The sequence below is a fragment of the Ammodytes marinus genome (genome assembly GCF_949987685.1).
Source record: "Ammodytes marinus genome assembly, chromosome: 4".
NCBI lineage: Eukaryota > Metazoa > Chordata > Actinopteri > Uranoscopiformes > Ammodytidae > Ammodytes > Ammodytes marinus.
In genome coordinates this window covers 28,769,172-28,786,286 of record NC_137233.1, presented here as the reverse complement: position 1 = coordinate 28,786,286, position 17,115 = coordinate 28,769,172, and the positions used below count along the sequence as shown (strand labels likewise).

At 43.1% G+C, this 17,115-nt stretch overlaps 1 protein-coding gene across 2 annotated transcripts; it reads right to left on the bottom strand.

Moving 5' to 3' along the window:
- Nucleotides 1–352: 352 nt before the first annotated feature.
- Nucleotides 353–17,030, bottom strand: per3 (period circadian clock 3). 2 transcript variants are annotated; one of them, XM_080026275.1, is made up of 22 exons: nucleotides 16,896–17,030; nucleotides 13,985–14,360; nucleotides 12,841–13,001; nucleotides 12,560–12,678; nucleotides 11,710–11,908; nucleotides 8,484–8,535; nucleotides 7,896–8,044; nucleotides 7,524–7,602; nucleotides 7,330–7,436; nucleotides 6,556–6,712; nucleotides 6,330–6,438; nucleotides 5,942–6,067; nucleotides 5,737–5,845; nucleotides 5,528–5,639; nucleotides 5,299–5,435; nucleotides 5,026–5,181; nucleotides 4,579–4,830; nucleotides 3,497–4,401; nucleotides 2,947–3,133; nucleotides 2,453–2,642; nucleotides 2,149–2,299; nucleotides 353–1,773 (listed from the first exon to the last, which is right to left on the bottom strand). In XM_080026275.1, exons 2-22 carry the CDS (start codon nucleotides 14,236–14,238, stop codon nucleotides 1,642–1,644), a joined length of 3,843 nt encoding a protein of 1,280 aa, XP_079882401.1. In that variant the 5' UTR covers nucleotides 14,239–14,360; nucleotides 16,896–17,030; the 3' UTR covers nucleotides 353–1,641. The 2 variants fall into 2 exon arrangements, with proteins under 2 accessions (XP_079882401.1, XP_079882402.1); XM_080026276.1 differs by lacking the exons at nucleotides 12,841–13,001; nucleotides 16,896–17,030 and having other exon boundaries at nucleotides 13,985–14,201.
- Nucleotides 17,031–17,115: the final 85 nt, after the last annotated feature.

Sequence of the window (17,115 nt, the reverse complement as noted above, 5' to 3'; positions counted from 1 at the left end):
TGTCAAAATCACTTTTTGTTAAAATCAGTGAATATCTTCTCACGATACGCTACCTGTACATACTGTGCGGTAAATCCAGTGTTAATACACAGCCTAGGCTCTGTAAACAGGCATATTGCTAGCTATGGTGGGCCCCTTTGATTACACACACATTGACCAGTGATTTTGACAAAATGTTATGTACCCCATGAGACTGCACCTAGCACTGATGGGTATATCAACTAACATGTACTACCACATCCATGATAGTTCAAATGAGAGAAGCCGTTACCTATTTTTGTGTATGGTGCTTGATAGAAATAGTCACTTACACGATAAGTCATAGTTCATTTATTCATTCCTTTGTGTCACAGTCAGTCCCTGTATTCATGAAAAATGGCTTTTATACACATGGTTGGTTTTGTTTTTGTTTTTTTTCTATAAAATACATGATACTGTATACATTCAACCTAAAAACAGTAGAAAACCTTGGTCTGTCTTGCACTGTTGGACAACTGTATCAGAGGATGCAGCTCGCATTTGTACACACACACACACACACACACACACACACACACACACACACACACACACACACACACACGCTTACCTGCAAACTGAATCCACAGGAAAAAATGTGACTACATTCACAGAGATACAATAGATAAGTCAAGTCCTCTGTTGCTGTTTGTCTGACACAGTCAAAGAAAAAATTAAGTAAGTAAACCCACAACCAGAGGAAATTTGGGGCCAAGCTGTCTTCGTTTAAAATAAGATTAAAGCGATAATTACTGTAGGTTTATGATCAGGTAGGATACTGAGTTGATAAAGGGCTTGCTACAGGATGTTCTAGACATCTTGGTGGACCTGTGTAGCACTATGTCCATTTGGAAATACTCATCACGTTTGATGCTGTTGGTATTCAAAGTAACATAAATACTGATGTTCTGGACAAGAGGACAATAAACCTATGGAATAAGAGAATACACTCCAATAACAATTAACTTACAAGAGTAGAATCCAAACACTTAAAAGGACTGCAGCAAATGTGTCTTTATCTTTGTCTCCCACCAAAAAAAAGTACCATGTGAAAACCATGGTAAGTCATTATGCAGTTGAAGGGGTTGATGTGGTACACATACTGTACAACCTGCACGCCATGTTTCTGGAGAGTCTGGCATGTGGTCTGGTACTGAAACTGGGCCAGCTCTGTCTTTGTCTTGTCACAGAGTTGCACCCATCCAGCAGATCATGGCTGTGCACGCGGTGCTCATGTCTAAGGGCAGCAACCATCGGACATTCTTTCTGTATTGAGTTCTTGTTGCTAAGGTATCTGGTCGGTCATAAATACAATCTAAACCCCTACATGAGGTCGATCATCACAAAAAGCAAAGAGCTATAATATTCATGGTCCAATAAAGGCAGTCACATTACGCTGACCACGAGAAATTGACGGTAAAAATGCCCCGTCGCTCTCGCCTCCTCTGCTCCTCTGGGCCTGGTCCAGCCTCGGATACCTTTCAAAAACATATTAAACGTCAAACTAAAGCACAGGGAGTCAGGGACCCACTTCTCCCAATTGGTCAGAAGAGATGCATGGTGGGAGTTTTCCGAGGTTTCTTGCAAGGCTGGTTGGCTGGTTGTTGTAGCTTCCAGGATCTCTCAGCTGTCCACCCCGGGTTTGATGGAGTCCTGCTGAGGGCTGCCCAGAGGGGATGTGCTGTTGGGGGCAGGAGGGTGAGGAGGGTGGGGAGAGTGGGCGACCCCGTTGCCTGCGTTGCAGCCCACGCAACCCTGTGGTGAAAAAAGTAAATTACACATGTGCTCAAGTGAATGTGTACTTGTACGAGCATCTTTGTGAGGACCAATTAAAGCTATTAACCATCAGAGAGAGGACATCTTTGGAAAGTGAGGACATTTAGCCTGGTACTTACTTCTTTGAAGGCCTGTTTGACTGTTAAGACTTGTTTTTTAGGAATCCAGTATTAATTAGTCTTAGTAAAAGGGTTGGGGTTAGGCGCATACTGTAGTTGTGATGGTTAAGGTTAGGGTAAGGGAATGCATTATGTCAATGAGTGTCCTTACAAATATAGAAGTATGAGGATATGTGTGTGTGTGTGTGTGTGTGTGTGTGTGTGTGTGTGTGTTTGTGTGAATGGGAATCCCCACCTGTGTGTCTATATCCTGTGGGATAGTGTGCTTTTGGATCCATGGATGGACCTCAGCCAGCTCCTTTCTTTGCTCCTTATTGAACCAGGGCTGGAGGGGCTGCAGCACCCTGAGCTTCTCCCTATCCTCTGCCAACACCTCACTCTGGTCCCTGCAGGAGAAAAAAAAAGGAAAACATTGACGCGCTGCTGCTGCTTTCTGTAGTTTGAAATGTTGAACAATGTTGCCTTTCAGGACAGACATTTAACTTATGTACATCATGAGTGGAATAGAAAGGGTAGGGGATGGTGCTGTGTGCGTGTACCTGGCCTGGATCTGGTACGTCATCATGACACGATGGGGCGTTTGCTGGATCATGCTCCACAGAGAGTTCTCCGCCCGAGAGTCGAAGGTGTGCTGGGGCTCTGCTGCTGCCTCCTGGCTCTTACGTGCTTTGCGTGACGTGTCTGATGAAACGTTGCTGGCAAAGTATTTGCTGCTGTTGCTGCTGCTGCCTGTAGGCCGAGTAGAGCTCTGAATCAGTCACTTCAGCCTACTATCAAGTTCAACCACTGCTATCCTGGCCTGCATTGACCTCAAATGCATTGTTTAATTTGTTTTACTCATTCACAATGTGCTGTAGGATTAACAGTAACATTAGAAACATTATAGACAGACACAGAATGTAAGACAAGACAATTTCATGCAGACTGTTTACAACTATGAACGTGATTCACAAACATTGCCAAGAGAGGGGAGATTGTTTTTGTTGTGTGTGTGTGTGTGTATTGTAGTAGGCATGTGTGTTTTCCCTCATACCAGTGTGTGAGGTGGAGGTTCCATTGGATCCGGAGCCAGATCCCAAGGAGCCTCCAGACTCCCCTGAGCCAGACCCTGAGGCATTAGAGCCGGTCCCTGACCTAGCATCCTCCTGCAGCAGCATGTCAAGCAGCTCACTGGATGTAGACTGGGCATCATGGTTCCCAGACTCACTGGGGTTATCGTCCTGTTTAAAGTGATCAACAGTCAGAACCAAAGCAAATACTTACATACCATATGGTGGGTACTATGTATGACAATACATGTCTAAGTTTTAAGTCAAAGCTAAAAACTGTTCTATTTCATAATGCCTATTCCACCCTGTAATAAAGCTTTTGAAATAGTTTTTATTCAACTCTATACTTTGTTGTCGATTGATGTTTAATTGTAAATCTGGGAAGCACTTTGAGCTGCCTTTGTGTACGAAATGTGCTATACAAGTAAAGTTGCCTTGCCTTGCCTTGTCTACATCTGAGAGAATGATAGAAGTAGTAAGAGTCAATGTTTTGGCGTGGGGCAGGTGAAGGTTGACAGGAAAGAGAGGCCTCACCTTGTCGGCATGTTGTTCGTGGAGGCTCTCGGCGCGGTTGTGTCCGCTGCTGCTCTGTCCTTCGCCGGGCTTTGGAAGCTCCTCCTGCAGCAGGTTGAGCTGCAGCGGAGAACTGGAGCGAGAGCTGGAGAACAAAGCCCCAGGCCCGGCTGCCTCCTCCTCCTCCTCCACCACAGAGGAGCTGGGTCTGTGCGAGCAAAGCAGAGGGTCCAAGGAGCTCAGAGGCTGGGGGGGGCAAGGCTGGGTCTGAAACTGGGGCATTGGGAAGGGGGCGCTGCCGGGGGCAAAGTTTGTCATGGGCATAGTCATGGGCACTTGGGGCACCATGGAAGGAGCAGACGGTGGGTAGATGGTAGGGTAACCTGGAGGGTAGGTGGGGATGTTGGGCAGGATGACAGCCATGACCGGAGCCATGTAAGGGTTGATGTTCTGGGCTAGAGTCATGGCCTGCAGCTGGGGGAAGTTCTGGAGAGTCTGCAGATTGAGAAAGGGCTCCATGCCAGGCATCTGGATGGACTGCATGCCCGGCAGGGTTTGAGCAGGCTGCATGATGTTGAAGTTGTAGCTGATCTGGCTTTGGTCAGGAGGAGGCTGCAGCACCAGGGGAGGCGCCGCAGGCAGCTGTTGTGGTGGTCCGGGAGGTAAAAGTCGCACTGGGTCTGGTTGGGTCGCCATCATGGGGAAGAATGGTGCCTGGCTTTGGGATGTTTGGTTGAAGGGCGGCCCCATCTGGAGCTGGGAGGACTCTGAGGAGGGCCAGGATGAGTAGGGGACGTTGTTGCGAGGAGGGCCGGGCGGAGAAGCGTAGCTGTCCGAGGAGTCTTGGGGTTTGAGGCGCTTGTGTCTGGGCTTTCCTCTCCGGGAGTGTTTCAAGCCACCAGGGCTCAGTGGATGGAGGTAGTCACCTGTGTTGAGATGGAAACAGGTCACAGCATAAGTTTGAATGAAGGTGCTGAAGTGTAACTTCAAAAGGTCACATGTTATGCTAATATTCAGGTTCAAATTTGGAATTTTGATGGGGGCAACACTTATATTGAGCAGTCACTAAATCCACACACGTTGTTTGTCATAAAAAACCAGACCTGGATGGTGGGAGTGAGCCATGGAGCTGTTGTCCTGCTGCAGATAGGAGCTGTAGGGGCTCTGGAGGATGCGATGGCGGAATCGATCCACATACTCTTGCTCCTCCTTCTGGGTGTGAGCTGACAGCACTTCCTTGGTGAGGTCTATCAACATTCGTTCTTCTGCGGCAGGGCTCGGGGCAGGACGGACAGAGGGCGGAGCAGCGTCGGCAGGCTCGCTGTCCATCGGGGCATCTTCCAGTGCTGTGGCCTCTGTGGGTGAACATTGAGGGAAAGAAAACATGCTCAATAGTCAGTTTACAGGGCTTTCTTGCCAAAATATTTCTAAATCCAAAGCTTAACTAATTAAAGATGTAACTCCTATATACATTAAATGAAAACAGAAGAGTTGCAAAAGAGAATGTCTCCCTTGACGTGACAGACAGATGTAAGGGTCTGTTTAAATACCTGATTCAGGCTGTGGTACATGGACAATGGTGCTGCTGTACGAACACTGGCTGGTGACACTCATGGCCTTAGTAGACATTGTGATGTCTGTCAGAGGCGCTCCAACCACGGCTGCTGCCGTAGGGGCCACCGACACCCCACTGTCCATCACCGCCACTACAAAGTGAGGATAAACAACAAGAATAACAGTTAAAGTTGCCTTTTGCAAGGAATGTGAAAATGTTTTACTCAAACCAAGCGGTTAACTGTGTGTTGTAAGTGGTGTGTTTGTACCATCTGAGTTGGCCTGAGCTGTGTCAGTGGCTTCAGCAGGCTTGTCGTCTTCTGAGGTAGAGGACGAGGAGGAAGAGGTGGCCAGGGATTGACAGTCACTCTTTCGCTTGACTGGACCTGTACAGTTCTCCAAGAATCTGGAACACACACAATTCATTTAGTGACAGGAATGAGGGAAATGAACTGAAATGAACAAAGAGTGGTGTGATGATTCTTCATACACACACACCTGATGATGTTGTCCACACAGTTAATTTGCTGATAGGAGGGAATGTGTGTTTGCTTCCTGCATTCTTCATGACCTCTGCCCTCAGGGTTGGAGGCTGTGGGGGGCTTACGTGCTGAGGGAATCAAGGACCATGTTAGCCAATATTTAAATATGTGTCAATTTTAATGCAGTCTGTTTTTTATGTTTTGTATTTAATAAGTGTTGCTTACCTGTGGCAGGTTTGCGTAGAGGAGCAATTTTCTGGCTAGAATCCAAATAGGGCTGCTGGCCCCAGCTCTTGACTCTGTTCACATCAGCACAGATCTGCTGCATAGTCATCTACAATGACACACAAACAATTGATCAGCATGATAAACCTTGTCTAAAAAGGTTAACACTGGCTTCCTGGTCCCTGATGTCACTGTGATTTCTCACCGGTTCCCGGTGTGAGTCCTCCCACAGGTTACCATTGCTGTCACTTGATGAGGCTACGGTGTTGTAGTGCTCATGAGAGCCACTTCCCAAACTGCCGTAACCACTGGAACCATTGTTACGGACAGGCTGCAGAGAGGAGGCACAAAGAAGTTAAGCAAGTGGAGAAACTCTGACATACAAACCGAAACAAAAGATAAAGTAACATCTGTGTGTGTGTGTGTGTGTGTGTGTGTGTTTGTGTGTGTGTTTGTTTGTTTTTGTGCAATAGAGATACCTACTTCTACTTTTTTCATGTTAAATTTTTGCTTAACGTCTCTCACACTAATGTGTATAAACCATTTATATTTTAATGTATATTTTATAAATTTCACAGCACTATAATATTGACCTGCTGGAACAGCTTATAGATCTTTGCTTGCAGATCTTTTATTTCCTCATGGGTGATTGGGATATCGTCCTTTGTCCGAGCAGCAAACACATCCTCATTCAGTGGACTCCTGGGGACAAACAACCACAGGAAAGGGGTCTAATCATTATCATGATATTGTCATGTCAAAGCATTGATTTTTTTTGTTGCCTGTGTGGGGTTCTGAGTCTGTGCTGTTGCCACTTACGTCCTGACTTTATGCCTCCCAATGATGAAGGCCACCTTGCGGCTCCAAGGGTTGATGAAGCTGGACCAGCTTGTGTCCAAGGCGACGTAATCTCCATTCTGACAGCGCAGACGCATCGGAGAGTGCTCGAAAGCAGACTGGCCCGCGTACTTTAACACTACACACATGGCATGAAGAGAGATTGAGTTTTAAAAAGACGTAGTAGATTCTATGACTGATCACTATAAACAATACAGCTGCACTGGCTCCCTGTCCAATTCCAAGATCCCCCTCCTCATGTTCAAAGCCCTCCATAATCTTGCTGCTCCAAACCTCTCTGAACTCCTCCAGCCTTACACTCCATTCGATCCAACCGTCTCAGATCCTCTTCTTCTTCTTTTCTTCTCTCCACTCCATCCGCCCACATGTCCACCATGGGCTCCAGAGCCTTCAGACGTTCTGCCCCCCTGCTTCTGGAACTCTCTCCAACTATCCATCCGTACCATTGAGTCTCTGCCCACCTTTAAAACCTCCCCCCTCAAAACTCACCTTCATCCGACAGGCCTATCCTATTTGGCTCGCTTGTTTTAGCTATATTTGCATGTATTAACTGTATTTTTGCTTATTTTAACTGTAAGGTGTCCTTGAGTGTTATGAAAGCATCCATAAATGAAATGAATTGTTATTTTCTATTATTAATAATACTGTATATTGATAAGGTCTATTAATTTTTTTCTATTTCATAAGGTTCTATTTTTATTCAGAGAAAGACTTTTAGCCTGCTCGAGCGCCTACCTTTCCGGTGCATGGACAGCACGAGGAGGCGGTCGTCTGGATGAATGCAAGTTAGCAACGACGTGCCAATCAGATCTTGAGGCAGGTATCCTAGCAACGGCACAGCCCTGTGGATAGCAACCGTCAAATTTAGCATCATGGACACACTATACATAACCCTGATAGTGCACGTTACTGTGTGTGTGTGGATCCACCTGTCGTCCACTTCCAGGAAAACACAGCCAGGGGAGTGTGTGGTGGTGAAGATGCGCTTGTCCAAGGGGATCCGAGGTGCTGCATGAGTGAATAATATCAATGTCAGGATTATGGATCTATATCTATATCTATAGTGTCTTAAATGTTTATGTTTTAAGTACATGAATGACAATGCAGACTGATAAATGTACAGCATAGAGATGGTAAGCATTGTAAGGATATTGATTTGTTCTTGACTTTCCCAATGTCCCCACATCCCCAGGAGGCCCATTGATCAGGAAGTTGGACAATATACACATTTTAAATAAGAAAAGTCGCATGTTAAAACACAGGTAAAAAAAAGAGTAAGTGAAATATTCAGTATAGCATACCCTCATATCCAGAGATAATACGCTCGGCCAGCGCTAGGCAGCACGGCTCCTCCAACTCCTTACTGCCTCCCTTTCCCTGCACCTTGAGCTGGTAAGGTGTTATCCGAAATGGGTTGTACCGCATCTCACCCTCGCGGTCCTTTCCACCCCTAAAACGTACATTGAAACTTTTTATTTCTACTGTGATGCATAAAGTAAATGTGGTGGTGTTCTCGGTTAGCTGCAATCCTCTAAAACACCACATAAACATAAGCTATTCAATGGAAATGGATGTCAAACTCAAAAGTACTGTATGTAAACAATAGCAGGCCACTGCCAAATCTAAAATTTTCATCTATAAAACTAATCTTTCTATTGCAACAATGTGCTAAATGCGTGACCTTCAGCTGTTCTTAACGGTCTCTACTAATATCTATTGGTAACATTGGGTTATTTCTGATAACATTGTGCAAGAATCTGTGGAAATCAGATTTCTCTGAGCCCGCCCAATTTTCCCAGAGAGATTCTATTATTGAGAAATAAATCAAATAAATTCATGGGACACCTAGTATAAGAAAGATCCCTAATAGAATAGAGTAAAGAACTGACCTGATTCTGCAGAAGAAAGACTTGACCTGGGCACAGTCAAACAAAACTCCCGCTGCAGAGGCAAAGAACAAAGAAAAGATAGTTATCTGCCAGTACTGTAAGATCGTTCAGTTATTTCCAATGCTTAAAAACTACACACAAACATATTAAAAGGAGAAGTAAGTGATGTGGTCCTTTTAGCTAACTTCCTGTCAGTGACTGTAGTTAGCAGTCCCCTCCCTCGTCCCTACGTCACCACCACATGAATGTGCAGCCGTCTTTGTCAGATAGTGCCGCGAAAGAGCGCTCTGTCTCCTGATTGGATAAAAATGAGTGGGATCGAAAATGTTATCTGGCAATTACTGTAAAGCTGAATGACTGGCAGACCTGTGCTATGAACTGTGTATGCTGTTTAACTGATTGATGTAAGAAACACATTTTTTACTTTTGTTAAATCAAATATATAGGAAATTCATATAACCGATAAAAATACTTTTTCTCTCTTTTTATACTAAAAATCACAGTTACCATCAGGATGGACAACATTTTGCATTTTGCAGCAGTTCAATGCTGAATGTCAAAGTGCCTTTAGACATGTGTTAAGCATTTCCTATAAAAAAAAATACCATGCATCAATTAACTAGAACTATACCTGATGAATCAAGAGCAACTAACATTAAGTAGAAAAACCTATAGGGGAGAGTGGGGTGAGATGTGCCACTTTTTACTCAAAGCGATTTTAAAGTGAGGCCTTGACAGTAATGTCTCCAACTCAAATATGTACATAAAATTCAGGATGTTGTGCATCCGTGGCAATAAAAACTTTGGATCTGGAATAAACTGTTTAAGAAATATAGCTTTTGGAAAAAAAGTTGTCTTGTGGCACTTACTGTGGTGTAAGTTGTGCCTTTGGAAAGAATACCATGAGGTAAATTGTGCCATTGATATATATCTCATAAACTGTAATGCAAGACAAATCCATGAGACAATTACTTATTTAAGGTTTATTTAAAGTAAATAAAGTAAATATTTTACAAAGATTGAAGGTCAATTTTCTTTTTTTTTTCTTTCAAGATATTTTTTGGGCATTTTTATGCTTTATTGATAGTGCAGAGAGACAGAGGTGAAATGGGGCAGAGAGGGGAGTGACATGCAGAGAACGACCGCGGGTGGGAATCGAACCCGGGTCTGCTGCTGGGCCTGGCCCGGGAGGGGGACGCCTTACCAACTGAGCTAAAGGCGCCCCCGAACGTCAATTTTCTTAAACAAGGCCTAGCAGATCTAGGTGGTTTTACCTGCAAAGCTCACAATGACAAAGTCACCATCATCATCTTTCTGGCCATCTGAACTCTTGTCAGTGGTGTCGTTAAGTGGAATGGAGATGTCAGTCTCTTCTGAGCTACTGTAGACGATCACTTTCTTTTTGGTGACCAGCGTATACAGCCATGCCACTGGCACAACTCTCAGAAATGTACTTTGCACTAGCTGCTCCGTGCTTGTGGAACCAACTGCCACCTGACTAATGTGATTCCCCCTTTAAATCAAGGCTCAAAACCCATTTGCACACACTGGTTTTTCCTCCCCATTAACTGTCTTACCTCTGCACTACTATCTTTGTTTATATGTGGATATATGGGCTTTATGTCTTTTATTTTTTGTTATTGTTAATTAACCTTCATTGTTAACCTACTGAATGCACTATGTACAGCACTTTGGACAGAGCAAACTGTTATAAATGTGCTTTTATAAATACATTTTACTTACTTACTTACTTACAGGGCTGTACGCTTATTTTTTTAGGTGGTAGCACTGGTGCTAGCAAGCAAAAAAAATCAGTAGCACAAAAATAAATTCAGTAGCACACAAAGTATGATCGAAAACTTGCATAACCTTAACCCATGCATTTCGCTCTAATTACCTTTTAGCCTGTCATCTTGGTCTCATTTGAAATTCTCAATTAATGTCATATCCTAGTGTGTGCAGTAATAATTGTAGAAAAATTAATAGGGGTGCACTGATTGTAATTTAGACAAAAGAATATAATCTGCCAATTGCAATTTTTTGCTGATTCAGAATTATTTCTCCCCATAAAATGAATATCTATATATTTTTTGTATACACATCATTATTATATTCATAATAATAAACATTTTTGGTAAATGTCCTTCTGTTAATTAAAACCTAACTTTAAAACATATAGCCTATTAAATAATTAAGTATACATATTGGTACAATTTAGGATAAGTTAAATAGGTTGTTGTGAATGTGTTGGGAGTTGTTCTTCAGTGGCTTATCAGTTATTTCAAACTTTGTTTAAATAGACTACTGTTGACTGCTCTCTGCAGCTGAATGAGTTGCCTTTCAAGCTAGCGCACTGCAGGGCTGAGAAGCGCGAACTTCCTGTTCTTACCGGCTTCAAAAAAGTAAACTGACGTTTGGCTAGTAACATGCTTTTAATGTGAAGGTGCACAGGAAATGTTCTGTTTGCACACGCGCTAACTTAACTGCGTGCCGTCTTCTTCCGGTTATTACCGTTGTTGAAGTTTATTAGACGCTAGAATCGCCGCTCCACAGGTCCCGAACACACATCTTTCACCAGCCAAAGTGGAGGGTGGACTCAATAACTTACTTGCCTAAGACTACATTTACCCGAATTTGGAGAGTGTTAATGTAGAGCCCTCTAAGCAGTGTTGTGCAGCGCTCCTCTGTGTTTCAAAGAGACAGCATCTGCTCATTAGCACGGTGCGAGTGGACTTGTATTCATCATCGCACGTGATCAATTTCAGTAGCAAATGCGATCAAAACTGTCGCACTGTACAGCCCTGACTTATAACTTTTCTAGGCCCTTTGGCACAAATCACCCCAACCCCAGATTTTTGGATAATTAGCATGATGCAGCAGTTTGGGGTTGACATTGTGCTAACTATATAGACACAAAGTGTAGCATACTAAAGCACTAAAACATGTGTCAAATGTTTTCAAACGTGTCTATAATTGTTCAGACACAATAATCAAAAAACCTTGATCATGGAAATTTTACTTTGAAAGGCAAAACAGTTTTTTGAGCTTTAATGTGCCTATATCATATTCCTTGTGTCTCCCTTCTTTACAGGATGAGTCAAATATATGGTCACAAATTTCAATTTCTTCCACGGTTTTCTAGAAACAAGGGGTGGCACTACTTCCCCACTGGCACAACTCAGTCCACTCTCCCCTACACCATGTAATAAAGGAGGCTCAAACAAACCGGTGTGCGAGTTGCTCCAGGGTGGCAGATGCGGCTGAGCTGTGTGTGAGTAGAAGACGTTCACATCTTGGTGGAAGAGCAGCTCCACAAACTTGGCCGACTCCAGGAACTTTGTCTTGCAGCACAGGATGCTGGGAGCCTGCTCCGACGAGTACATCACACGGCCGCTCGACAGGGAGAAAACCACCACGAAGGAGTCCTACACACAGACACGCACATAGACATAAGCACACAAGAGAGCCAAGTCACTTACACGCAAACAGTTAACACACACAGTCACTCGCACACCCTCCCAGGCATGAGTCAATAAATTGAATGTACATGTGCATGCGTGTATGCAAGTGTGTTTGCTTCTTTAATGATAATGGATTGGATTTATTTAGCGCTTTTTCTCGCACTCAAAGCGCTTTACAGGGTTCCAGGTATCATTCATTCACACACAGTCATACCGGTGGTGGTAAGCTGCGATAGTAGCCACAGCTGCCCTGGGGCAGACTGGCGGAAGCATGGCTGCCCTCCGACCACCACCTCAAACATACAGCAGTCATACACATTCACACGAGGCAGGGTGGGTGAATTGTCTTGCCCAAGGACACAACAAACATGACACGAGTGGTAGGGTGGGAATCGAACCGATCATTGGCCGACCTGCTCTAACACCTGAGCCACGGTCACCCTTCTTTAAGACTTTACACAACTGCCATTGAGCTTCGGCTAAGTATCAAAATATGTTAAAAGGAACAGTTCCAAACATTTCCTTTATAGTAATATCTTGTAATATGAGGGTTCATGTGGTAAGCGTATGCAGCGATTATTGAGTTGTGTGTTTCGTGTGAGTGTGTACACATACCGTGTTTTTAAGGGTGTGTTCAGAGGTGACTCTCTCCAACTCTTCCAGGTTGCAAACAGTGGCATCTCTCCTTTCATCCTGGCCGTTTCTCATTAGCAGTTTGTAGTACTCGCTATTGGCTACAGAGGTCAACACAAACGCACATGCACGATTTGAAAACAAGACCAAAATGATATCAGGCTTTTTTTTTGGAGAGGAGGCGGTGACACTACTCTCAAATAAAATAAAATAAATAAATAAATAAGAACCAGGGTTTATAGTTGTCTGTTAAACCGGGTTACCTTGCACTTGTTTGACACAGTTGAGTGCATAATGTAAGGCCTCCAAAGTGCTGCCTTTGTTGCGACTTCGTTTGTTTGATGGAATCCTCCTCTTCATTTCAGCCACTGTGGTCATCACCTCTCTGTGGGACTGGCCTCTGCCACTATCGGCAATGTCACTGCTACAGACACATTTGGAGAGGTCAACTTATATTATAAAAATAATGGGGTGGCATACAGAAAAAAAAAGTCTTAAGTCCTGTTTGAATGGAAATTGAGAGTTGGGGCAGATCCTGAGTTTTCTGGTAGTTTGTTTCTGCGATTGCAGGCAAACGTTCTGGTTCACTTCGCCACAGCCATGTACACTTGTGGTTCTCCTATAGAAACATTGCAGGCGTGCTGACTTGTGTATTAACTTCCAAAATAAATAGTGACTAAAAAAAAACAGTAACCTGGCTGAACTGTTGACTTGTATGATCCTTTGACTGGTTGTGTGTCTTGCTCCACTGGGCTTATTATCAGCGATGATGTTGAAGTTTTCAGCTATTACTTTAGTGAGTAATGTTGTAACTGTATAGAGCCAAGGCCAGGGCAACAAAATTGAAACACAGTTGGATTAAATGTGTTGGTATGTTTCAAAACACCGCAACTAAATGTCGACAGACTCAAAACGAGGTGCAATTTAAAAACAAGTTTTAAGATAAGATTGTAATGCTTTTTATGTTGGTCACAATGAATCTTCCAACTTCAACTGAACACATTACCCCAATTCTTTACTCATTCCATTGGTTTCCAGTTCATTTTAGAACATGTTATCCTCTGATATATGCACTATCCCAGAGGCAACTCATTTTAAATCTAACCTCAAAACCTATTTATTTAGACTGTTTTTTTAATACATAGTAGTGCTGTGACATGTTATTTTCTTCCTTCTGCTTTTATGTAAGCTTTTCTGATTTTACTGTATGTTACATTTGATTACGTTTCTTGGATGTAAAGCACTTTGGAAACCTGCTGGTTGCTATAAAGGGCTATATAAATAGAATGCTGATTGATTGATTGATTGATTGATTAATTAATGAAGAGAACTGGCAGTAATTGAATCACTGTAACTATGACGTCAGTGTTGTCAAGAAGTCAGAGCAAAAGCAATCAAGCAAAATACCTCTTGGTTGAAGCGGAGGTGGATCCATTGGCGCTTCCCGGGCTGTGATTGGACGGGGAATAGAGGCCATGTGATCCGCTCATCTCCTCGTCTTCTGGCCCCACTCGTCCACCTGAAGCCTCTCTGTCCCGTGGCCCCTGTGGCCCCCTCTCCTCCCCCCAGCCCTCTACTGTTGCAGGGGGTAAAGCAGGCGGCTCCTCATCTGGCCCGCTGGCGCTGTCCCCTCCAGGCATCTCCACACTTTGGTCACACATCAGTACTAATTTGTGGTCGTCTTTAAATGAACAACAAGGGGGATGGGTTCCATGGGTTGACCAACAATGTCTGTTCCTTTAAAATCAGTGCTGGATGTTGGTATTAGGATCTTTCTTTAACACTGTAAGATAGGAGGAAATAAAGGGAGAAAAGAAGCAGCATCAGAACAACGTTTGAAGGGTTAAAATTCACAAAAACAGAATAACTAGCAGCAAGCAGCTGATTTCTAACATCATGTCTTTGTTGTGGAACCTGATGAGATATGTGGCTGAGGACTGATGAAAAGAGATTTTTTTTAGAAGAAAAAAAAAGGAATCCAATGTTAGTGAGTTTTGTGTGTTCAAAATGTATTTGTAGCAGTGATTCATAATAGGGAAAGTACAGTGGTAAATTATTACCAAAATCAGTGCGGGATGTTATTAAGGTGTGCCACTTCCTGGCTTTGTAATTGCTTGTCTTGCTACGAAGCCTACACGATAAATCAGAATGTTTGCCATAACACGTCTACTGAGGCTGAGAAAATACCAAAAAACAATGCCTAAAATGTCCAATGTTGGATGTGGCAAAAGCTCAAAACACAATCAAATAATCTTATAGCCTGTGTCTTTTCTCTTGACACTGGACAAATGAATGTTAAATGGAACCAGATATAAATAAATACGATGTTCTGTGCTAAAGATTTATTTATTTTCTTTCTCAAATGTGAAAAAACACAATCTGTCTTGTTCTATAATACTATTGGACTATCTGGCCATTCATCTGACTCACCGTTTTATGACTCACTCCAATCAACGACAATTAAAAAGGTGCTGTAAGCGGAATGGTTCTTTTAGCTAACTTCCTGTCAGGCTTCATGAAACGCGCACATTATGTAAGTGATCACTGTATGAATAAAGAGCGATTTAACACTTATATTAACATAAATAAACCGCTTACTTCACCTTTAACACATTTCGACCATGAATAATGCCAGCTCCAGGTACAGGTCTGCTAAATGCAAGTCTGTCAACATAACACAATAATAATGTTACACTTGGTGGCATAATAGCCAGGGAGGGTCCACAGAGAAATGTGGCCAAATCGCTGCTCCGAGTGAAATGCAGCTCAAATCCACAACGGAAAACTCAGAAGTTACTCCTTTTTCAATGTCTACAGATAAAGAAGAACCCAGGCCAGATGGGCTTTCATTCAAACACAGTATTGAACGGCATCATATTATTAGTTATAAACAAACATATAGAAAAAATGCAGCTACAACTATGTATGTACACATGGATGACAGTGACAAGTGAGATGCAGAGAAAGAGGGACACACACACATAGGTGCAAACTGAAGCCGGGGAAAATATCCTCCTGCGCCGTTCCAACAGGTCGTCACTGAAGGATTACATAACCCGCTTGTTCAATTTGAAGCGTGTCAGCTATCTCCTCCTCCCATGCTGTACTGTGTTCCTACAACACACAGACGCTAAACATGTGATTACTAAAATGTATGCACGAGGCTCTGGCCTTACTTTAAAGCACCCAAACAGTACATGATAAGGCCACGCTAAGGCCAAGTTTATGACAAAGATTAGCCATCTGGACTTTTGTTCCATCTCTTCTCAGAGACAGGACGTAAGCCATTGCCTTCCAAATGTAAACAAATGGTTGTTACACCAATCAAATGGGTGATTGGAACATACTCTCCCAAATGTATTGGCTGGTCATTTAATGTGAATCCCCCTGGGATCAATAAACTATTCTGATTCACCTCCAAGAACAAGTTCAAAATGTATATTATAGGTTGAGGACGGCACATACAGTCAGAAGTAGTTTAGTGAGCTTATAGGGACACCTAATGGGTCATTTGGAAAACCACTACAACCAATCAAATAAACAAACACACAACAACAGGTGATATTTGAGGAATGAGGAAGTCAACACATACTTTTTTTCATGCTTTCATTCAGTTGTGAAACAAAAGCTTTTTAGACTTCAACAACAGCCTACAGCCCATTTCCCCTCAAGACAAACCTGACACTTTCTGATCGGTTCACCACCCCCACCCCGCATGGACCCAGTAACCTCAACGAACACAGTAACCAACCACTGTAGGCCTACTTATCAAGGCTTAAAAGTAGAGACAGCTACCGCCGAACAGAGAACTATATTACAACTGCAAGTATGACAGTATTGTTATTACATTATTGTAGGCTGTATATTGAACAGTATATGATATTGACACATATCTGGCAAGTAGCCTAATAAATGACATTTGTGACACATTATAAAGTAAACATTTACGGCCATTAGTGGTTCTCAAACGCTGACGTTACTGCACTGTTTATGAACGCAATGCACGCGCGTCAGAGCATCAATAGCTACAGTTTTTAACGAACTAACTCGCTAAGCGTTGACTTGTGGTTGACATGTCAGCTAACTTATCTGCTATAGACAGCAGCCTAGTGGGCACTGCTTACGGCCATGTGGTACTCTACTTTACTTCACTTCACGATACATATTAACAGGAGTTTACCAGGGATAAAGAATACAACGATTAAATTCCATTTGTTTACATCCACCGTTTCCTCTGGTAGGTGTCGTGGGCGAAGCGGTAAGCTAGCGAACTTGCTAAAGGAACATCAAATCATCCGTCTTCTGATTAAATATTTACCTTTTCGTCTCCACGTGTGTCTCAGCTTCAATATCCAACATTTCAAATTCTTTGAAAATGTATCGCCTGGGCGGATTATAAGTTTTTGTTTTAAATAATGCTTAAGTCAGGTAGCTAAATCTTTAACAATTCAGGATCGTTTGACACAGTTGAGCAACGTGATGGCAACACAGTACAACTCCGCCCACTCCAGGATGATTGGACGGACTCATTTAGCATA

Excerpts from the sequence above, each read along its gene's own strand:
- per3 (XM_080026275.1), bottom strand. The coding sequence starts at position 14,238 with ATGTGTGACCAAAGTGTGGAGATGCCTGGAGGGGACAGCGCCAGCGGG. Across the intron at positions 7,603-7,895 it reads TATTATCTCTGGATATGAGG|CACCTCGGATCCCCTTGGAC; the intron begins GTATGCTATACT and ends TCACTCATGCAG. Across the intron at positions 5,846-5,941 it reads AGGACTCACACCGGGAACCG|ATGACTATGCAGCAGATCTG; the intron begins GTGAGAAATCAC and ends GTGTCATTGTAG.